The sequence below is a fragment of the Megascapheus bottae genome, chromosome 30 (assembly GCF_031878675.1).
Source record: "Megascapheus bottae isolate mThoBot1 chromosome 30, mThoBot2.hap1, whole genome shotgun sequence".
NCBI lineage: Eukaryota > Metazoa > Chordata > Mammalia > Rodentia > Geomyidae > Megascapheus > Megascapheus bottae.
In genome coordinates, this window is record NC_143538.1 from 11,543,823 (window position 1) to 11,566,896 (window position 23,074).

At 40.5% G+C, this 23,074-nt stretch overlaps 1 protein-coding gene across 1 annotated transcript in view; it reads left to right on the plus strand.

The window, feature by feature from the left end:
* Akap13 (A-kinase anchoring protein 13) overlaps positions 1–23,074 on the plus strand; it is a 149,452-nt gene that overhangs the window by 21,829 nt on the left and 104,549 nt on the right. Inside the window, exons 2-3 of the mRNA XM_090321513.1 lie at positions 9,460–9,503; positions 18,101–18,248. Of these exons, the coding sequence (XP_090177639.1) occupies positions 9,471–9,503; positions 18,101–18,248 (181 nt within the window). The 5' untranslated portion in view covers positions 9,460–9,470. The remainder of the gene's footprint in view (positions 1–9,459; positions 9,504–18,100; positions 18,249–23,074) is intronic.

Here is a 23,074-nt window from a genome sequence, read left to right on the forward strand (position 1 = left end):
ACTTGAATGGGGGCAGCTAAGCCAAGGCTTTTAAAATGAAAGGAGATTGGGAGTTGCCCTCAAGAGAACAAAAGTTTGCCATCTGGGTTCAATTAACTGCTTGTTAAAACCAGAAAATGTCAAGGTTCTTTGGGGGCAGTAGAAGCCAAAGTTACCACAGAGCCCAGGATTTACTAAGAAATGACTCAAAATATGGGAAGAAAAATAGAAAAATGGACAGCTCTAAAGTGAAAAGAAATTAATGGAGATTAGCCCCCAAGTGTCAGTAAGCAGGAATTTTATAGAAACTAAAATTACTATACTCAGTTGCAGGAAGAACTACTATAATGGAAAGAGACAAAAACCATAGCAGAGAGAAGTAGAAACTATAAGAAGGAAAACTTGTCCAGTAATTTTTCAGGATAGAAACAGAATAGAGCTGAGTCATTGAACTTGTAGATAATAACAGTGATCTGATCTGAAGAATAGAGTGGAAGGAGTTGGAAACAAATGTGGAGCTATTTTATATGAATGTGTCAATGAAGTTGAAGAGAATTCAGTGATAACAGTGAGCAGAACCAGGCCACACATGTCTTACATCTGATGAAGACATTGCTCGTGGGGGAAACATGAAGATGCTTTCACCCACCCAGCCTGGCTGTCTTGCATCTTCCCCGGTGTCTGCTTCTGATTTCAGGACATCTAGGGTTTCTTTCTGGCTCCCATAAATCCACAGTGGGACCTCAATTAAATTGCAGTCCAGACTAAATTGCACAACATGGTAGGATAGAGTGATTTTTTTTTTTTTTTTTAAGAAACTTGCCATGGCTGATTGCTTTCTGAGGTCTGAGGGAGCACTGGTGCTGTGTGTGTGTGTGTGCGTGTGTGCGTGTGTGCATGTGTGCGTGCATGCGTGTGCGCTGCCTTCCCCCCCTTGCTTTCCTGCCACCCTCTTATTTCTTAGGAAGAGCAAATAGGAGACCGACGCATTTGAGCTACACTGGCTACATAGAAGCAGGGAATTCTATTGATACCAGCCAGAGTCCGTTTTGACAGAAAGCAACCTTTTTTTTTCCCCCCTTCTAGGTGATGTGGCTGTTGGCTGTGCTGAAAGTTACTTGGTAACTTGGGGATGATCATTATGAAGATGTCTTAGTAACCTTAGCTTCCCCCCCCATATGTTTTCACCCAGTTTATATGTACTTGTGAGGTCATAGTGATGGTTAAAAATTTGCAGTATTGCCCTAAACCTCTTTTCTCACTTTTTTTGTTAGTGACTCTCAAATGCATAAATATTCAGATACTTTCCTTACCTCTCCCTTATACTTATGTCTCCCTTGTGTGCCCATCAGTGAGTGGTGATAATGTGTTACAAATAAATGTTAGAAATCTACTTGTTGATTTTTTTTCCCCTTGGGCAGGGAGGGGAAGTACAATATAGAATTAAAATAGGAAAGTTTTGTTGTCAGAGAAAAACCTCACAGCTTACCATTTTTGAACATGGTATCTAAAGCCAGTCTTTGAGCCCTGTTGTTTATTTATTTATTTTTTATAGAAGTAATATATACTTAAGAGTTCTTGAAGAACTTCAAGGAACCTGCATATAAGTTTCCATTTAACTAAGTTTTATCAGCCAGTGTACTGAGTGTACTTTTATAAATTTTTGTGTAATTTTATAGTTTTAGCGAACTAATTTTAAAGAGGGAGGTAAAACTGGTAGGTCCATATATCTGTACAGAAGATTTTGGCTTAGAGTTGTAATTGGATTGCTCAAGATTATATAGTTAGGAAGGGAGAATTTAACCTTAGGCAATGTAATGTTGGATTAGACCTCTTAACAAATTTATATAAGAATCTTCTTTAAAGGAAAGTTAATTAGGCTCAGAATTTTCAGTTGCTTAGCTCATCTTTTCATCTGTTATAGTTTTTAGGTTAATCCTAAAACCAGAAAGTATAGATACTGTATAGTTTTCTTCTTACATGTATTTCTAATGATCTTCATTGATCATTAGGTATTCATTACTTTTAACCTTGCTGTATATCTGTGTTTGTGGGCCTGTGAGCCATTTTCTGTTAGTCTGGAAATGGTGCTGTGGCTCACATCTATAAACCCAGATAAACTGGGGGAAAGTGTCAGGAGGTTTGTGGTTCCTAGCCAATCCAGGCAAAAGATAGTGAGTGAGACTCTTGATCTCATCAAACAAGCCAGATGAGTGGTCCCAGTTACTGTGGGAAGTATAGCCTCATGGTCTGAGCCTGGCTCAGACAAAAAGAATGAGACTTATCTGAAAAATAACGGAAGCAGAAAAAGACTGGGGGGAAGTTGCTCAAGATCACTTGCCTAGCAAAATCCAGGTGTTGAGTTCAAGTCCCTAATGTCCCTAGGGAGTTGAAGACAAATATTTGTATTGTACTAATTTTGAATTCGTGGATGGATTGGTTCCTCCGTTTTTATTTTTGTTTTTGAGCAACCTTAGGTTTTTGGTCTTTCAAATCAGTTTGAATTCTGCTCTACTTCTAACCATGGCTAATGTAGCACAGAACCAGCTGTTTGCTGTGGTTGAGTGCCTTCTGTGGGGCCTGTTTAATTTATATGGAGACTCAGAAATCGAAGATTGCTGCACTCTGGAAAGTTTATTTGGACTGTTGGTTGTTGTATCTACAATCTCTTAAGTATGCACTCAGACATCGGTTGACGTCTTCAGTTGTATTTCTTATACCTGTGTTTGCATACATTGCATCATTTCTTTATCCCCTCAATTGAATCACTGCCCGAAGAACTGAGTTCTTTGGACATACATACACATATGTATGTATATATATATATATATATATATACATATATATATTACCTATGTTGCCTATCCCTTACTTCTGCCCTTACTCCAGTTAACAGAACATGAAAATTAGTATTTTACTTTTAGGACAATGGCTAAAGCCTTTCAATTTTCCCCCCTATTAATTTACTTTTTGATTGGAAAATGTTCAGGAGAAGTTGTCAACTGTGCTCATTATGACTATATTATTAGCTTTTAGGATTAATAATAACACTGTTTTCATTTTTTTTGACTCGTGTATGTTGTGTTGTAGCTTGGGTGTTTCTAAAACTATAGTTTCGTGTTTTTTTGGGGCGGTGGGGTCAGTCATGGGGCTTAAACTCTGGACCTGGGTGCTGTCAGTTCAAGGCTACCACCCTACCCGTGGAGCCAAGCCCCACTTTCCATTTTCTAGTGATTAATTGGAGGTAAGACTCTCACAGTCTTTAGTGCCCTGGCTGGCTTTGAGCCAAGATCCTGAGTTCTCATCTTCCTGAGTAGCTAGGATTATAGGCGTGAGCCACCACTATGCCTGGCTGCATTTTCTACATATATTAAATGTTTGAGTCTCAGGTGCAAGATAATATGGCCTGTACCACATTTACTAGGAACAACAATTTAGCTTTTATTTTACATTTTATGTAAGTGCTATGTATGTACATGCATAGCTAGAAATGCTAAAAAATACTGTAAACCACCAGATCTGTTTTTCTTACGTCAACTTCTTTTTTTTAAATTAACATACATTAGTATGATGGTGATTACATTGTGACATTTCCATACATTTAAACCATGTGTCAGGATTAATCTCATTCCCTCAATAACTCTGTTAAGTTTAGTTTTGATTTAGTTTAGTCTGAAATTAGTTTTCCATTTATATGTTGCATGATGTTAACCTATGTAACCTTTAAAAAGTCCAGAGACTCAGAGTAATCACTGAAGTTTTGCTGTAATCTCTTATTTCCAAATCTAGAGCAAGTATAGATATGGTTAATTTGCTAATAACTTTAATAATTTGATGAATGCCCTCTCAAGTCATTCTTTGTGTGTTTCGGTGAGAAAGTTTGAATCTTTTGTTAAATATTTATTTATTTTTGTCTTTCCTCTTTTTTTGGAGGGTGTAGCCCAGGTCGGCCTAGAAACTCCTGACTGTCCTGTCTCCTCAGCCTCCTGAGTGCTAGTATTATGTGCACCACTATTCCTGGCTCTGCTTTGCTGTTTTTTAAAAAAAGATTTTTAAAAAATTGTTGGGGTGATGTATTTGAGGGGTTATAGTTACATTCGTCAGGTAGTGGGTACATTACTTCTTGAACATTGATACACCTTCCCATGTTTTTCTCCCACTTCCCTTCCCTTCACCCTCTGCTTTGCTTTTTAAACCTAGTAAATGACTTTGAGTTCAGAGATCTAATTTTACTTGTTCTTTATCTTAGCAGTGTATTCAAACACTGCTTGTTTTGTGAAACATACATGAGTTAAAAAATGATTTCTATTAGTATACAAATGGAACTAGCTACTTATAAATTGTCATTTTAAAAACAAGTATATTTACTTCTGCTTTTGTCACTATCTGCCCCTTGTGGATCTCTCGAGCAAGGATTTTGTCACATGTTGTAGCCAAGAAGGTGTCTGTGCATTCCTTGGGAATGCAGGAATATAGGAAATCCAGATACAACTACAGCAGACTCTGGGGTTCGTTCAGGTAAGCTCATCCAGCTCAGTAAGGTCTGCAGTTGTAAAGAGAACCCATTTGCCTATGTTTAGTCTTCCACTTCGTTTATGGGTTTAGCCTTCTTGCCTTCTTGTGTTTTGGTTGAGAGAGGTTGGGAAGGACTAAGGAAGTATAAAGCCTTGAATCTGGCGGTCTCTGTACCGGATATCTTGTTTTAATTCTTGCCAAAGTTGATTTACATCAAGTCCAGCTGGGTATGAAATTTTCTAAATTTAAAGTTGTTTCTTATTACAATAGTGGTAAGTGTCAGTGCTTACTGAATTTATAGCCTTGCTCTCCCCTGCCTGGACCTCCATTCAAGCCACTTAAGTTCCGTTTCCTTTGGATAACAGGACACAGCTGGCAGCAAAATTCTTACCTGTGGAATGGCCACTGGGAGTTTTCCGCGTTGTATAGATCATTGCAAGCAGCAGAAACTATATTTTTAGGAAACCACAGACCTTTGTTGACACCAAAAAAGAATTGATATAGTGTGTATGTGCACCTCTCAGAAGTACTGGCCCTCACGTGGAGTCCCAGTGCAGTGTCAGGTAGCATGGCACTTTGCCTTCCCCTCACCTCGAGATTCTCCTTCAGAAAGAGCATGCCCAGCCCCCCGTCAGCCCCCCGTGTCCCAACAACAAATAGTCTTGAGCTGAGCTTGTCGGCACTTAGCAGGATCTGTACTGTCTTAATAAGCTACTGGAGTGAGCTGGGAGTGATGGGGCTTCCTGTTGGGAGTAGATAGGCTTTAGATACTTTCATTTTGATAGGGTGATTTTTTGGGGGTACTTGTAGGTCGCCCACCCATTGCACAGGAATTCTGATTCACTTGTCTTAGATGTTCATGTTGGATAAGTCATTCTGTCTTCAGTGTTTACTTAAAGGTTCACATTGGCAGGTAGTGTGGCATTCATAGTAGCGGTATGGAGGGGTGCCGCAAAAGACATTGGCAGTGTGCCAGAGGAGAGTTAGCAAGTTAGAGAAAAGTCAGACCCAGAGGTAGAGGAAAAAAAACTAGATAGTATTTCACTTAGTGCTGCGGGTTAGATTATTAGTAGTAATTCTATAGTAACAATCTGCAAGGGTGGAGGCAGGAGCCTGAGGACTGAGCATCGGGCAGCAGGTGGAGGATGCAGGACCAGGTGGGAGGTGTGTGGTGGGGAAGGAGGAGTGCCGAATAACACTGCCTGTCTCCCCGGGGCCTTGAACACCACCAAGAGGCACCACAGGGGTGGCGAGAGGAGTGAATTTGGCTTCTGAAGTTTCACCAGCGATACATGGCATGTTCCACAAAGTACCCCATCTGTTGGGATCTACAGTTTCCTCAGAAGCAGCCAATCTTCCTTTAGGATTAGAGATGAGCATAAGTAATTAAGATGCAGGAGGTGATTGTAATGTCAGGTTAGTGCTAACCTGGTTAGTTGTCACATAATTCAAGAACTTAATTTATTATTTTCTTACTTCCTACATAATGTTTAACTGTGTTAAGTATTTTTGTGTATCTTTTATCCCCATTTATCTCCATTTTGCAGTTGGGGAAAATAAAGCTTAGTAGAGCCCTCCACCAACCTATGTCCCTAATATCATATCCATAGACACCTATGTCCAGAGCAGTGATTAAACTTACTTATTTTACATAATTGATAAGGATTGGAAGATCTTAAGAAAGAAAGAAAGAAAAGATAAAGGAAGAAAAAGCAAGCAAGCGAGCAAGCAAGCGAGCGAGCGAGCGAGCCAGGAGTTTGGCCTCGTGGTAGAGTGCTTGCCTAGCATGCAGGAAGACCCAGGTTTGATTCCCTTCCTTGGCACCACATACATAGAAAAATGCTGGAAGTGGTGCTGTGGCTCAAATGGTAGAGTTCTAGCCTTGAGAAAGCTGAAGGACAGTGCTCAGGCCCTGAGTTCAGTCCCCACGTCTGGCAAGAAAAAAAAGAAAGAGAACTAAAGTGGGCAAATATGCCCCCAATTTCTTTAATATTTTTCTCTCCCTTTCTTGAGTCATGGAATAATACTGCATTGGTTCTATATCCTAGACTTCCCTACATGAATAGAATGAGTTGTTACTTCAGAAGAACTGGTTTTTAAGAAGATTGTGTTTATTTCACCACAGGCAGAAAGGGTACTACAGAATGAAAACAGCATTTTAGGAAGATTGAGTCAGAGAGGCACATGTTGCCTCAAGAGATTCTCTAATAATGGTGATGAGGCCTTGGCACTTAAATCTACAAGCACAGGCAAGAAAACTGGCCATGGTTTCTCCCTAGGAAGAAGGATGGCTGACCTGGGCTGCTGACCTGGGCTGCTCAGGGTTCACAGTACCCCTTGACTGTTGGTGTTGGGTTAGGAGTTATCTAAAGTGCCTTTGTAGATCGATTGGAAAGCCAGCTATGACATGCTTCATCTCAGAGAAGCCATGGTGAGACTCTGGCCTAATTGATTTGATTCTGACTTATAGGCAATTTTTTGGCTCTTTTTGGGATTGAGATTAGTCTAGGTAGTCTGTGTTGCATAATCTAGTGCTACTTTTTGTGACTCTTCAAGATTACAATTGTGAATAATAGAAATTTGAGCTGAGCGTAAAGAAAACAAAAGACAGAAAACTTGTTGTTGCAGTTGGCTTTCCTTTTCTTGCTTTCTAAGTCCCAGGTCTCTTGCAGCTGTGGGAGTTGGTAAGGGTTTTTTCCAACTGTCCTTCCCTTGCACTTTTCATTCATTGTATTCTTATCTTATTGTGTTGTTCTTTCTGCTCTTGCCTCCTGCTTTATCTCTGACTGGAACTCCACCTTCCAGATAGTTGGTTTTTCCTTTCTGATCTTGGTCACAAGAACAGAAGGATGAGAGCTACCATTTTTGCTTCTTTTAAACTAAGCTGTGGCTCAGTTGGGATAGTGCTTTCCAAGTCCTGGATTTGGTCCCTAGTACTACCAAAACAAACCAGTAAATACACCAACAGACAGAAGAAACAGATTTATGTCAAGGTATTGAGAGAGCATCTGTTTATGTGATTGTGTCACTTTTCTGTCAGCATTATGAAACAGAGTGGGCGATATGGGAAAACAAAAGCACTCAATGACTACCTCTACTTATTATTTTACACCTGTCAAATTTGTAACTCCTTGCACCTGTAGCTGCTTTTAGTTCTGAGTGGTGAACATTCCAACACCACATCACTTAAGTATTGGAAGTTTGTGGTATTGGCCTTTCTAATGCTAGGTTAGCTTATATAAGTCTCATTTCTCATGCATTGGTTGTTATGTGAGAGCAGCCTGATTTCAACCTCGGAATTTGCTTTAAATCATTCATTGGTTACTAGGCCAAGTGAGGAATAGAAGAATTTTCTCTCTTAATATTTTTTTGGTTATTTGGTAGATATAGCACATTTCATTAACTTTATTTTTCATTAAAAAAAAACTGTTGTCAAAACGGAAAGACTTAGCTGGTGGCTCACACTTGTAATCCTAGCTATTCAGGAGGCTGAGATTTGAGAATCACGATTCAAAGCTAGCCCCAGCACTAAAGTCCTTGAGAGTCCTTGAGACTCTTCTCCCTAATTAACTAGCAAAAAACCTTGGAAGTGGCGCTGTAGCTGAAATGATGGAGCTAGTCTTTAGCTGAAGAGCTCAGGGACAGTGACCAGGCCCAGAGTTCAAGCCCCATGACAGACAGACAGACAGACAGACACACACACACACACACACACACACACACACACACACGGAGAGAATAGAAAGTTCTGTGGAGGTTAGTTCTTAGTTTTTTGTTTCTCCTTGTGTGTCAATGTTGAAATCTAAGCCATCTGAACTTATTATCACAACTCTCCAATTTTGGACCCTTCTAATCATTGCTTTGATTGCTTTTGACAACTATTCTTTGTGTCAGCCTGTGTTGCCTGTGTAACTGTGGCCTGTCTCCTTGGCCAGTGTGGGAGAACTGACACTTTGTCATCTCTCTTTAATGCCTGCACTGGAACACCTTGTACGGGTTCTGGCTTTGAAATACATCTAGATGAGATGGGTTCATGATTCCCCACAGTTTGGATGGCATTAGCGCTCCCTTAGATTCATGTGAGTGTCACGGCACTTACTCAAATGCAGCCACAGAGACTCAGATAACTTGGTGTTGTGTTCCTTATACAGACACCCTAAGTTTTTCTTGTCAAAACATGAACATAAGAGGACTTCGAAATCACTATTTTAACAGTATAGATCCTTATGGGTTTATGTATTATGTATGAGAAACTTCTTCAGATGAAATGATGATGAAGTCATTTGGGTCTCTTTGACTCCAGTGAGCATGAGATCGGCTAATGTCCACATTGAGAGTGTTTGGCAGAAGATTTGCCATTGTGAAGTCCTAGTGAATCACCAAGTTCAACTTTTGAGAACATGCTATTCTTATTATTCAGAAATTTTTTATACAACCCTGGAAGGCGTCTCTAAAGCTCTTTTGTGAGAATTCATTTAGTGACAGAAATAACCAGGGAATTCAGCCATTAGTTTTGAGAAGGATACTGACTTCTAGCTGTTCCAGGCAAGCTGTGGCCTCCCTTCTGTTGCCTCCCAAGCTCTCTAGTGGATGGTGGGGAGACTTTGCTTCCTGGGTACGCTGCATTTTATGGGTTTGTGAGGTTATGTCAAGGCACAACTGATTCTATCAGTTCTGCTTTGGTATTTGCTTTACATATCCTTTTGGTTTTGAAATTTTCTGTGACAGAAAAGCCTTCTTTCTGTCTTTATATTTCAATGAGCAAATCTCTCTCCCTTCTTGGAAGCTTTCAGTTGGAATATAAGTAATTCTGCAGTCCTAGTGCTTTCTCCTTCCCAAACTCGAAGGAAAGCCATACTCAGTAATTGTAGAGCTGGACTTTTGAAAGGTTTTTGCTTTTGTTTTAATTTCTGGTAACATCTTTTTAAAGTTTATTCTTATTTATATCTTGTATTTCTTTTTCAGTGTCCTCGGTCATGAAACTTACTCCACAACAAGCTCCATTATATGTGAGTAAATACTGTAGTTTTTTTTTTAATTTATTATTGTCATTTTGGCACATTCATTGAAAATTATGTTAATACTTGATAATCGTGTCTTCCCTGAATACTGTATTTGTTATGTGTTCTACCTGTATGTATTACTTACTTGTCATAATCAGTGGCCACTCTCATGTGATACAGACATATCAAAGAAAGTTTTATACATGTGCACATGGCATAACTGGCATACACTTCAGGAATTTTGCGTTAGCTGAATGACAACGACATGCATAGACTGAGCTGGGAACAAATGGTGCCTATAAAGGTTTTGAAGGAGACTAGCCAGGATGCACAGATGAAAAAAATTGTCTTGCAAATTGTATTAACTTCCTGTTTTTACCTTCAATACATTCCTGTAAGAATAGAATGGCTGTCTTCCTTCTGCTTTTGTGAGTTTCTCTGGGTGGCAGCTAGGTGGCATACTGTCATTGCAGAAGTGCTGTTTACCTTGGAGCTCTGGATGAAAAAATTCCCTCTAAAAGAGAGGAAATTACTAGTTGTGTCTATGTTTACATTACACAGCAAAAGAGACTTCTTATAATTAATTACATTGTGGGACTTGAGATGGGATATTACCTTCAATTACTTGGGTGACTCATTGTAATCATAGGGGTTCTTGTGAGTGAATGTGTTAAGATGGTCAGGGATTTGAAGATGTCTTGCTGCTGGCTTTGAAAGTGGAGGAAGTGGCCATGAGGCAAGGATTGCGTCCTCTAGGAAATGAGAAAAACAGATGGATTTCTTTTCCTTCTTAGAGCTTCTAGAAGGTACATAGCAATATGGAAGCACTAGGCAAGTCAGTTAAGCATTCATTGAGTGAAGTAAATGAAAAGCTGTTCAGGTTAAACTAAGAAATTCATTTTTGGGAGTGGGTAGAGACTAGACAAATTGCCTCTTTTGTGTTAAAGTGGCATTCTAGAGGTGTACTCTGTGAAATGCCTACCAGGACAATGTGCTAAAAACACAGTCTAAACAACTCTATAGAGTCCTGCATGATTTTCTATAATCTTTATGGGACTTAGGATCTGAGCTATTTGTCTGCAGGAAATCATATGACTGTTAATATTTTTTTTTTTTTTTTTTTTTGCCAGTCCTGGGCTTGAGCTCAGGGCCTGAGCACTGTCCTTGGACTTTCTCAAGGCTAGAGCTCTACTACTTGAGCCTCAGCACCACTTCTGGCTTTTTTCTGTGTATGTGGTACCGAGGAATTGAACCCAGGTCTTCGTGCATGCTAGGCAAGCACTTTAACCACTAGGCCAAACTCCCGGCCCATGACTGTTAATATTTTTAGTAAGCAGAATCTACATACCCTTTGGATCTAGAACTCTTCTCATTGTAAAGATAACAACCATAGCCCTTTGTCAGGGTAGAGGATGAAGCATAAGGCTCGATAGTAAAAGAAAAACCAAACACATGAATGAAAGGTTAATATTTAGAAAACAAATAGAATAAGCCCCATTATCACTCCTACAAAGTAACTACTGGACTCAGCAACTAGACACCAGGGACAGTAAATAAATCCTCCCCCAGAATAACAGCTGAAAAGGAAGCAAAAGTTTTAGATTTCCAAAGGAGGAAAGAATCTTTTGTGTCTCTTTTTCAGAATCAAAGTGCAGGGGAACTGTGGGTGTCAGTAAATAGGATGAGTAGGCTAAATGCCATGTTTTATATTTCAGAGAGAGTCGTGTAAGCTTCATCACTTGACACGGAGGTGAAGGCCTCAGGTCAGCTCTGCATGTGGGAGTGGATTGGAGAGAGAGGAGAAATTTGATGAGTCGCAGGAATCATTGTATTTTAGGATAGTTGAAACCTAGTCTTCTGGAAGAATGAAGAAACTGAATAATAATGAGATTGGGGGAACCAGGAACTGGTGGCTCCTGCTTATGATCCTAGCCACTTAGGAAACCCAGATTGAAGGTTGTGGTTCAAGGCCAGCTAGGACATACATAGGAGACCCCTTCCATCTCATCATCCCAGAAACCTGGGAGCCTGAGATTAGAAGGATTGTAGTTACAGGCAACCCCAGGTAGAGAGGTCCCTAAGACTCTACCTCAACATAGCGAGCGTGGCAGCCTGGTATATGCTATCATACCAACTGTGACAGGAGGCCAAACATAGGCAGATGACTATGGTGAGACCTTGCCTGAAAAATAACCAGCACTAAAAAGAGCTAGAGAGGTCTGGCTTAATGTATAATGTGTGTCTGGCAAATGTGAAGGCCTGAGTTCAAACCCCAGTACTACCAAAAAAAAAAAAAAAAAAAACAACAAAATAAAATGATCAAGATAAGCCAGGTAAGATTAAGTGCATGCATGCCTGTTAATTTCCCTACTGGTTTGGAGGCTGTGAGTAGGTTATAGGATGGAGAGCAAAACGCCAGCCCAGGTGATAGAGCACCTGGACTTTGGAGAAGAGAAGCAGGGGCAGGGATTTGCCTGTGATTTCATAATAATAGACCTGGTCACCTAGTAGAATATATTTCCCCCCTCCCCAACAAAACAAAACAAAAAATACACACACGAAAACAGCCTACCCCCATATACAGGAGGCAGGCCATTAGTTGGTTTGAATTTAAGACTTGAGTATGCATACAGAGAAATTTCAATATGTATGTTGGAATAATTGAGTTAACTAAGAGAAAAAAATATTTGATAAAACTTAATAAGTCAAAGATAATTTTTTGATGGCAGGAACATCTTTATGATTTGTACAAATAGAATAGTTTATCATTTGATGTCATTCTTAGTTGGAAGTATTCAAAATAAAGTTACAGAGTTAAAGAAGTGAAAGTATATAGCTATATTCTTTATGCCAGAGGGACCTCAAAAACGTAGTCACTTAGGTGGCTCGCACCTGTAATCCTAGCTACTCAGGAGGCTGACATCTGAGGATACCGGTTCAAAGCCAGTCCTGGCACTAAAGTCTGTGAGACTCCTATCTCAGAAAACTGGGAGTGATGTAGTGGCTCAAGGAGTAGGGCCTTGAGCTGAAGAGCTCAGGGATAGCGCCCAGGCCCAGAGTTTTAAGTCCCATGACTGAGTCCCCCCTTCTTCCCCCCCCCAAAAAAAGATGGTGACTTATTAGCCCCAAACCAGTCAGAGTCAGGTCAAGACCCTGGAACACTGAGACATTTTACCTACAAAATATAACTATAGTCCTTATAGTTCTTCCCTGCCTCCACTGCTTTCTGAAGTGTTTCATTTGGCTTTGGGCACTGTGTGGTCAATGGTCTGTGTTGTTATCATTCTAGAGGAGATTGTATAGGCGATTGCTGCGCCTAACCTTGACCAAAGTGGTTCATATTGAATGCTGAAATTCACTAGCCAAACTGATAAGGACCCATTTAAAGAGTGAAAACTGGGGTTCATGTCTTAGATTCTTCAGTGATTAAATTTACCCTTTTATGTCTCTGAGGGATGTGTGTGTGTGTGTGTGTGTGTGTGTGTGTGTGTGTGTGTGCGCGCGCGTGTGTGCGTGTGTGCGTGTGTGTGTGTGTATGTGTGTGAGACCCATCTCTGGGGCTTCCTCAATAAAGGCAAAAGACATTTTTCTTCTCCCTACAAAAGTAAATGCTGAAAAAAGAAAGTAATTCAAAAGTATTGGACGAGGTACTCAGATAGAAATTCTGTTTCAAGGGGCCGGGGAGTTTGGCCTAGTGGTAGAGTGCTTGCCTAGCATGCATGAAGACCTGGGTTCGATTCCTCGGTACCCCACATACATAGCAAAAAACCGGAAGTGGTGCTGAGGCTCAAGTGGTAGAGCGCTAGCCTTGAGAAAGTCCAAGGACAGTGCTCAGGCCCTGAGCTCAAGCCCAGGACTGGCAAAAAAAAAAAAAAAAATTCTGTTTCAAGGCATGCTCCATGATAATATATGGGATAATAATCACTACCTGCCATGTGTTTGGGATAAAACCCACATTATTAGATTTTCAAGAGGAAGAGCCATTCCAATTAGAAAACACACTTCCAGAACACTGACAGATCTGGTTTATTATGTTGTTCTTCCTGTCTTTTTTTCCCCTCAGTACCAGTGTTTTGTTTTTCCTGTCACATCGTCTGAGAGGAGTCAGAAACAACCATTCTTACAGCATAGTAGCATCATAAGAAAAACTGGCAGGCACTAGTTGCCCTTCTCTGTTTACAATGTGCAAAAGAAGACTGCCACTCATTTACGACCATTTATTAGAATAGGCATCATTCCTCCAGGTGTGTCCCCTGTCTTCCTAAGGAACAGAAAGGCAGAATAGGATCAGCCATGAAAAACTGTTCTGCATTTCCTGCTTGCTCCAAAATGCATGCTCTGTGTTCCCAAGACACACGCATACACACACATACACACATGTGCGCGTGCGCGCGCACACACACACACACACACACACACACACACACACACAGAGAAAACTGCTCATCTTTCAGGATTAATTTCCTACCACTTGTCCTTTTTGGGGCTTTGTTTGAGCCCTCACTCCTGTGGAATCCAGCATTCCTCCCCCTCCTCTTAGCCACAGTTTGCACAGTTCTCATTTTAACACCTTCAACACTGAGGTCACCTTTGTGCACATAACTTTTCTCATTTACTCTGTAGTATTTGTCTTGAGGGCAGGGACTTGGAATGATTGTTTTTGTTGGTCTCATTTTTACCTGAGCATCAGTCAGTGAAACCCCATAGGAGGACTTTGTGAGTCAGAGTCCTCTAAAGCCACTCAGTGTCACTTTGACCCTTGGGATAGGGGCCTCAGAGAGGCTCTGTTCTAGTCAAAGCCTTTGGATTCATGTTACATGGAAAACAGAACTAAAAGAAGCAGAAATAGGCTAAGATTTCTATGTTCCATCTCTACTTAGAACTGTGTGTGTCCTTCTAAGTAGTTTCCTTTTATTGATCTGACAGAGTTATGAATTAAGATTATTTTCTTACTTTCAGAGGGAGAAATTGTGAACAGAAAGGTATATATTTTAAAGTTTTAGTATACTGGTTATAACACAAGGACTTGCTGTGCTACTTGAGATGGACTATTAGCATGTTTCTTCAAGTCAGCCCACTGAACCCGCAGTTCAGAAATCTATAAATGGTTCCATTCAGATAGAATATTGAGGGTACACAGACCTTACATTCTCTGGAAAGCACACAGATTACAGATTGGTTAATGGGCTAGTGTTTTACATCTTCAGTAATTTTCTTATTCCCACACATTTCTCTGGAGAGTTTGGTAGTTTCCTTTATTACACTTTCATGTGGGGTTAGAGTACTTATCCTTCCTTAAGTAGAAAGGACACCACTTATACTCTCAGTTTTGTTATTTACTTTTTTTTTCTTTAACCAACAAAGAGCTGTTGGTCTTGTGCATCCTTGGTGACCTTCACAAAGCTCTGTTTGGATTAACTGCTGACTCCATGTGGTAGACACAGCATCTGGCCGCCAGGGTGGATTCTCAGCTGTCTTTTTGTTTTGTCCACAGAAGGAAATGTGAGTTTTATCTTCCTGCTAAGGCAGTGATACATTCCTTTTTTGGTTCTTGAGACCCACCAGTCTGGTCGTGGGCATGTATCCAACCCTGTCATCTTCTTGAATTTAGTAAAGGCCAGAAATGATCTTTACCCACTTTTATTGAACACAGAATTCCTCTTGGTCACCTATGGCATTCCCACATTGTCTACTCATTCAATCTTGCATGATTAAGAGATTGCAGGCAGCATTATTTTAAGAAGCCGTGGCTATAGTTATTTCTTTTTTTTTTTTTTTTTGCCAGTCCTGGGCTTGAGCTCAGGGCCTGAGCACTGTCCTTGGACTTTCTCAAAGCTAGAGCTCTACCACTTGAGCCTCAGCACCACTTCCGGCTTTTTCCTATGTATGTGGTGCCAAGGAATCGAACCCGGGTCTTCATGCATGCTAGGCAAGCTCTTTAACCACTAGGCCAAACTCCCGGCCCTATAGTTATTTCTTTAGAGCCAGTGTCTTTTCTGGTATGAATCCCTGTTTTTCAGGTCGTAGGACATTTATTTGGTTTCTCCACATCTGTAGGTGTGATCGTCCATTGTCCATACCTTACTAAGTCTCAGAAATAAAAGTAGTTCTTTTTCTTGACTACATAGCAAAGAGGAGCATTTTAGGAAATGGTGTTCTGAGATTTTTAACCCCAGTTTGTCTAAAATATGGAGTATGATGTGTAATAGAAATTGGCACAAACATATGTTAAAATGATAATTACAAGTGTCTTCATGTATTCAACACTTGCTACTACCCACCATGTTCTATGTCCTACTTTCATTCTCTCTTAAAAATCATCCTAATGACTTTATAACTATTAGTTTCTCTATTTTAAAGATGAGGAGATAGTATAAAGAAGCTTGGGGTCACTTGCCAATAAGTTCATGCAGCAAAATCATGCAGAGAAATCAAACCAGGCTTTTTGTCTGAAGCCATGAGCTCCAGATGATATCAGTACATATATTGCTACCATGTCTATTCTCAGCCCTGCATGGTGGAAGGAAGCGGGTGTTGCACAGGATTTGTAAAATGAAGGACTTGGTTGGTTTTATTAAAGTCACACCAAGACCCTGGGAAGTTGTGTTAGGAAGAACTGTTTGGGGACAGGCACTAGTGTAACGTTGTGGAGCCACTGGTTTCCTAGAACCTTGGAGAGACACATAGCATATTCTGGAGTTACCTGAAAGCACATTAAAACTATTTAGTATGCTCTGAAATCACCTAAAGGCATGACACAGATTGCTAGGCTACGTCTTCAGAGCCCCCGATTTAGGAGGTTTGAGACAGAGCCGAGAATCTTACCTTTCTAAGACAATCTAGGCAATGCTTCTGGTTCTCGGATGACACTTGGGAAATCCCTGTAGAGAAAAGTGCATGTGTTGAGGGATCTGAATAGCTAAGGTGTTGAAATATATGTTCTTCCACTTACCAGTTATGTGCGTCTTGGGGTCTTCATCTGAAGAATTAGCAGAGTATTACCTACCTATTACAGAAGGGCCAGTGTTCCTTTAAATCTTGACCTAATTTTGTAGAAGTTCTAGAGAGATGTGAAAGACATGAGGGAGGGGTTAGGTTTCTTTTCCCTTTTATAAAGAAATCACCAAAATAAACCCAGCTCTCTCCAACTAATTGCAGTTTGTTTAACAAGAATTGACTAAGAAACTGAGTTAGTGGTCTGAACCTGAACTACTTACCTCCTTTTAGGGAATATTTCTCATTAAACAATCCCTATGTTTTAAATAATTTCCAAACTTCTGTAATTTCATTCATTGACCACCTGAAGTCTCAAGTATTCCTTCTTTTTTTTTTTTTTTGTTGGTCGGGGGGCGAGGGGGGAAGAAGTTTCTCTGCGTTTTAGAGAATACAACATATTTATTGAGCGCCATCTGCTGGTGCTTCTTTGGTGTTTGCAAAGCCGTGAAGCCGTGCGTACATCAGGCCTGTTAGATGCTGAGTGTGTACAAAGATGAACTAGTGCAGACTCTCTCCCAGTAGCACTGTAATGGTATGTTTAATGGCAGATGTACCTGCTTTAAGTCTGGAACACCTCTAGGCAAAGACATTCCTCTATACAAGTTTCCTGGTTGTTCCTCATAAGAGGGAGAGATTGAATGTCCACCTGTCTATCTACAGAAGTTGGTACATTTATCACATGGTATTCTGTCTACATGCATGCTTATCATTGTTCCCAGAGGGCATAGGGTCAGGTAGTATTTATCCTGGTAATTCTAGTACTTGCTTGATAGCAGAGATATAGCATATTAAACCCAGGGCACTGTGTGCTTGTTTAGCATGAATGGATGAATGATAGAAGATTGTAGTAATGAGAACAGAAGGGAAAGTAACGAACACATTAGTTTGAGGTCATTAAACTTGTTTACTAGATGGGTCTGTAAGAATTCATGCCAACAATAAAATGTTGAATAATAAGTAAAATATATTAAAGAACAATGTTTAAAGAACAAAATATAGCTTTTTATACAATAAAATTAATGTTTTATATCGTGTTTATATTTTGAAACATAAGCCCAAAATGAATGATGGCAATCATATTTTTTAGCAATAAGTTATTTAAAAAGTTTATAGCTTTAAATTAGCATAGACCAGTTTTCTACCTAATTAGTACAACTTAACAATTACATTTTACTGAGATTATATCACCCCTAAAAGGGCTTTCATTGTTAAAGGTATTATTAAACATATTAATAACGAATAATTATTACAGTAACAAGACATTTGAAATGTTTTAGTGGGTAAGAATATCACAAATCTGAGAAGTGCTATTTTAGTCTAGGAAATATCTGTCAGCACACTTAATTAGGACCCTGACAAAATGATCAGGCTCGAGGGTACTTCTATCATTGGTAAAGAAATATAGCAAATGTCTCTGTAAGGATCCTGTTATTTCTTGACTTCTGATTACTGGAGCAGTGGTAACACAGATGAGTGAGTTCTATTCATAGAGTTGGGTTACATTGCAATTACCATAGAGAATGTCTTGGAAATTGCCTTGGTAGTGTGACAAAACCCACCAGGAAGGACCTTGCTAATCAAACTTGCTGAATCTTCTCCTTTCCTAGGGCGATTGTGTTGTTACAGTACTGCTTGCTGAGGAGGACAAAGTTGAAGATGATGTAGTGTTTTACTTGGTATTTTCGGGTTCCACCCTCCATCATTATACAAGTACTCGGAAAGTCAGCGCTGACACGTTGGAGACCATTGCTCCTGGTACGTATCTTGAGTGGGATCTTTAGTAGCACTTACTAGATAGCTGCAGTGCTTATCTCTTGGCCTGACCCATTATCAGAAAGTTGGTGGTTAGCGTCTGTAGATGAGCTTTCTCACTTGAGTTTAAAGTTAACCATTGACATATTTTCATCAAAATTAAGAACAGTGCCCCTTGATGGAGAATTCGTAAAAATATCAACAGTTTTAACTATTTCCCTTTAGAGAACAATTAGGTACTGTCAACTTTTTGTAGTGCTTCTACTTTATAGATCTGAGTTGGATTAAAACAATTAGAAAGATAGTGAAGTACTTTGAATAACTGGCCTTCCTGGTGTTGAATTGAGTTGTGTTTTTGTATTCCCATGTTAATTCTTTTTTTTTGTTTGTTTGTTTGTGTGTTTGTTTTGCCAGTTCTGGGCTTGAGCTCAGGGCCTGAGCACTGTCCTTGGATTTTCTCAAGGCTAGAGCTCTACCACTTGAGCCTCAGCACCACTTCAGGCTTTTTCTATATATGTGGTACCAAGGAATCGAACCCGGGTCTTCATGCATGCTAGGCAAGCACTTTAACCACTAGGCCAAACTCCTGGCCCTCCCATGTTATTTCATATGGAATTATTTTATATCTGGTTCTTACAGAATTGTGGAAATTATAATCTATTCAAGAATTGGCCTTATTATGACAATTTATTCTTGGGCAAAAATGATTTTGGGAAATGTAGGATTTAAAAATTTTAGTCAGGCAGAGGGGTTAGCCCACATCCCCAGTTTCTAGGAAAAGGAAATAAAAGAGAGTGGTCAGGATAGATGTCGGTTTCCTTTCTGCAGTATATTAGATACCCTGTTTGGCAATGTAAAGCTCCAGCCACCTTGTTTCCTGTGATGGATAGATACCATATCAGAAAGGCTCATCTGGAGTTTGAGGCGTACTCCCTCCAGCAGGGGCCATTCAGTGTCATTGTGGAATGATCATTGCTGTACTTCCAACTCCCCCTCACCCCCCTAGGGTTTGAACTCAGGGCCTCATGCTTCAAGGCTGCTCCTCTACCACATGTGTCATACCTCCATCCCAGCATTTTTCTAGTTATTTTGGAGAGAGAGAGAGGTTTGCAGACTTTTTGCTCAGGCTGCCTTCAAACCTCAGTCCTCCAGCTGTCATCCTCTTGTATAGCTAGGATTATAGTAAGCTGCAGGCACCTGGGCTGTACTTCTTGGCTTTTACACATTATGTATTTTGTTTATATTTGTTATTTTCTTCCTGTTCTTGCCTAGAGGGCTAACTAAGGGAGAGACAAAGCTTTTGTTTTATTTACTTGATGTATTCAAAGAAAAGTCCTTACCAGCCTTTTTGGTGAATTGAAATTCATTCTGGTTTTCAGAAGCCAGTCTTCTAGAAAGGTATGTGTGTATGTATCCATTCTCTCCCCCCTCCCCCCTTTTTTATTAAATAAATGCAAAAGGAGTCTCTGGCTTCTTGAATTGAATTCATAGCCTGGAGCAGGAGCCTGTGTCTCCTTCCAGAACTACCTTTGATGATTTCTGTGCGTCAGTTAGTAGTAATGATAGCCTCAGATTTCCTGTCTGCTGAGGGCAGTTGGATTAATCAAGATTTCTTTTGATGGAAAGTCTGTACAATGCTTTGTGCATCCCGGTTACTGGCTAATTGTGCACTGGCTTTTCGCAGCAGCTGCTTCTGATAGCCACGTCTGTGTATCCTTTCTGCTTACGTGTGGACTAGCTCTGCAATTCCTAGTCATTTGGGCTGACTGTGAGAAGAAAAAGCGCTTTGTGCCTTGCTCTTGCCTTTAAGGCCATGCTTTATCCAGATTGCTGGTTCTGACTTTTCTTTGAGTTCTCTGTACATATTTCACTGTCACTATTTTGTAACATTTTAGTCCTTACTAAAACCAGATGATTGATTGACCTTCAAAAGGCAGCTACTTCTGGTGTTGGACTGTAACCTTTTATCTTATAATAGTTCCTACAGATAAGTTGGAAAGGAGATATTTGTTTTTTTGTTTTTTTTTTCTTTTTTTTTATTGTAATTAGTAAAAGGGTTACATGATATTTGCCAGATAGAAGGTGTATTAATTCACATACATTGATACCCTTTCACATGTCTTGGTACCCATTTCCCTCCTCCTCACAGCCCCCACCCGTCTTGGTTTTCCCCCCTTCCCTATCAAATTTCAAATATCCAAGTACAAATAAATTCAATATATCAGATAACAAAGTGAGATACTATACCAATATGAGATAACCAAGGGACAGCAAAGGAGATGAGAGACAACATAGTACATTAAGGACAACAATCATTCATTATATGGTTTTTGTTTCAATATCCTGGAGGTCCTGGGAAAGGAGATATTTGTAAATGGCATTCTAAAACAAACCTTTCACTTCAAATACTGAAATTATACTTGCTTCCTATTCCCCGCTCCACTGTTTCTGAACACTTTGTAATAAGAACCTAGAGAGATTATAAAGTTGTCAAGGTGATTTACAGTATGTTTTGCCTTTACAGTATCTTCGTATGGAAGCAAAAAATAGGTTATAATTCTCTTCACACTCCACCTTTTTTTGTCAGTCATGGGACTTGAACTCATGGCCTAGGCACCATCTCTGAGCTTTCCTGCTCAAGGCTAGCCCTCTACCACTTTGAGCCATAGCACCCCTTCCAGTTTTCTGGTGGTTAATGAGAGATAAGAGTCTCATGGGGACTTTTCAGCCTGGGCTGGCTTTGAACTGTGATTTCAGCTTCCTAAGTAGCTGGGATTACAGGCATGAGCCACCAGTGCCTGGCTCTCCCTATTTAAAAACCTTTTGTGTGGGCAGGGAGTTTGGCCTAGTGGTTAAAGTGCTTGCCTAGCAGGCATGAAGACCTGGGTTCGATTCCTCGGTACCACAGACATAGAAAAAAGCCAGAAGTGGTGCTGAGGCTCAAGTGGTAGAGCTCTAGCCTTGAGAAAGTCCAAGGACAGAGCTTAGGCCCTGAGCTCAAGCCCAGGACTGGCAAAAAAAAAAAAAAGAAATCCCAAACTTTTGTGTGTGTATCTGTTGGTTGTGGGGCTTGAACTCAGGGTCTGGGCACTGTCCCTGAGCTATTATATTTGCTCAAGGCTAGCATTTTACCACTTTGAACCACAGTGCTACTTCTAGTTTTCTGACGGTTAATTGGAGATAGAGTCTCATGGATTTCCTGCCTGAATTGACTTTGATTGCAATCCTCAGATCTCAGCCTCCTGAATAGTTAGGGATCCAGTGCCCCGTCAAATCCCCTTTCCCCCTTTTTTCGGTCAGTTGTGGGGCTTGATCTCTGGGCCTGGGCACTGTCCTTGAGCTATTCAGCTCAAGGTTACCACCCTTGGGCCACAGCGCCACTTTCAGTTTTCTAATGCTTAATTAGAGATAAGAGTCTCATAGTCTTTAGTGCCCGGGGATGGCTTTGAACCACAGTCCTCAGATCTCAGCCTCCTAAGCAGCTAGAACTGCAGCTACCGTGCCTGGCTTCTTTCCCTTTTATTAAGTAAAAATGTGAACCCCTTGGGTGACAGGTAGAGATTTTGACCTCCTATTTTGTCTTTGAATTATTTGCATGTTTTTAAAATAATATATGGTAATATTTAATAAAAAAATTTTTGGTGATAAAACTGTTCTCTTTGAAACTAAACTCACCTTTGCACTATTTAATGGGAAGACAGATCAAGTTTTGCCGTAAAATACTGCATTTAAACTATTTGTGAGATGCCAGTTACAAGAATATAATTTGCTGTGAAATGTGGGTTCTCATATCATGGCTGATGCCAACTTGAGGTGACTGCAGTGCTCTGTGTAGGCATGCTTGTTCTTTCCTTCTCCCACCTGCTCAGTTCACTTTGTGAGCACTGGGGGCTGTAAGCCCCTCTTGCTACCCCTCTGATGTGAAAACATCAGGTTCCAGTAAAGGTTTTCTGTTTAACAGCAACAGAGAGGCAAGGAGGAAATGCCCTATCATCAGGACAGTAGGAAGACTAGCAAGCCGAGTAGCCTGGGTAGAGCTGACAGCAGGCAGCAGCTGGCAGCAGAGCGCAGGTGGTAGACCAGGGAAAGCAAGAAGAATGATACCACACAGGGCCAGAACCTTGTACTGCTGCCCAAACCTGCACTGAGTCCTAGGTGCCGAGCCTTGGGCTGAAGCCCGAGGCCTAAATCCCACGGCAGTGCCTCAGCTGTCTGGGGCCCAAATCCTGTGTTTTTACCTTGCCTGTCAGAGGAAGACCTGAACTCACTGAGGTAGTTTCTCCTTGTCCCTGTACAAGATTTTCATCTGGGTAGAGCAAAAAGACGGTAGCTGTCGTTTAACAAAGGGATATGGTAATGGTCCAGGGGAGAGTGGGGTGGGGTGGCAGAAGAGTGTTAGCAGCTTTAGAGGTATAGGCTGGAATATAGGAGATCACATTTTTCGCATTAATTATCCCCTTTAACACTCTTGTACATATAGAGGCATTTCCCCAAATATACCATCTGGCATCAGACCACCAAAAGCAGTGGCTGTATACTTTTCTACACACTCCTCTCTCCTATGAGAATATCTGCAGACAAAAGTTTCCCTTAACTTGGATATCCACTCAAAAAGAAGAAAAGGACACCAGATTCTTAAATACCTTGATGCCAAGTTGAGAAGTGAGGACATTATTACTTATTTTCCATCACTGACTGCTTTAACAGGATGACATCTGTGGGACTGGGTGTGGCTGGTCCAGCAAGCTCTTTTGGGGTTCCTTTTTGGATAACTGATAAAACAAAGTCTTGATTGTTCTATCCTCAGAAGAGGTCCGGATGGGATGTGT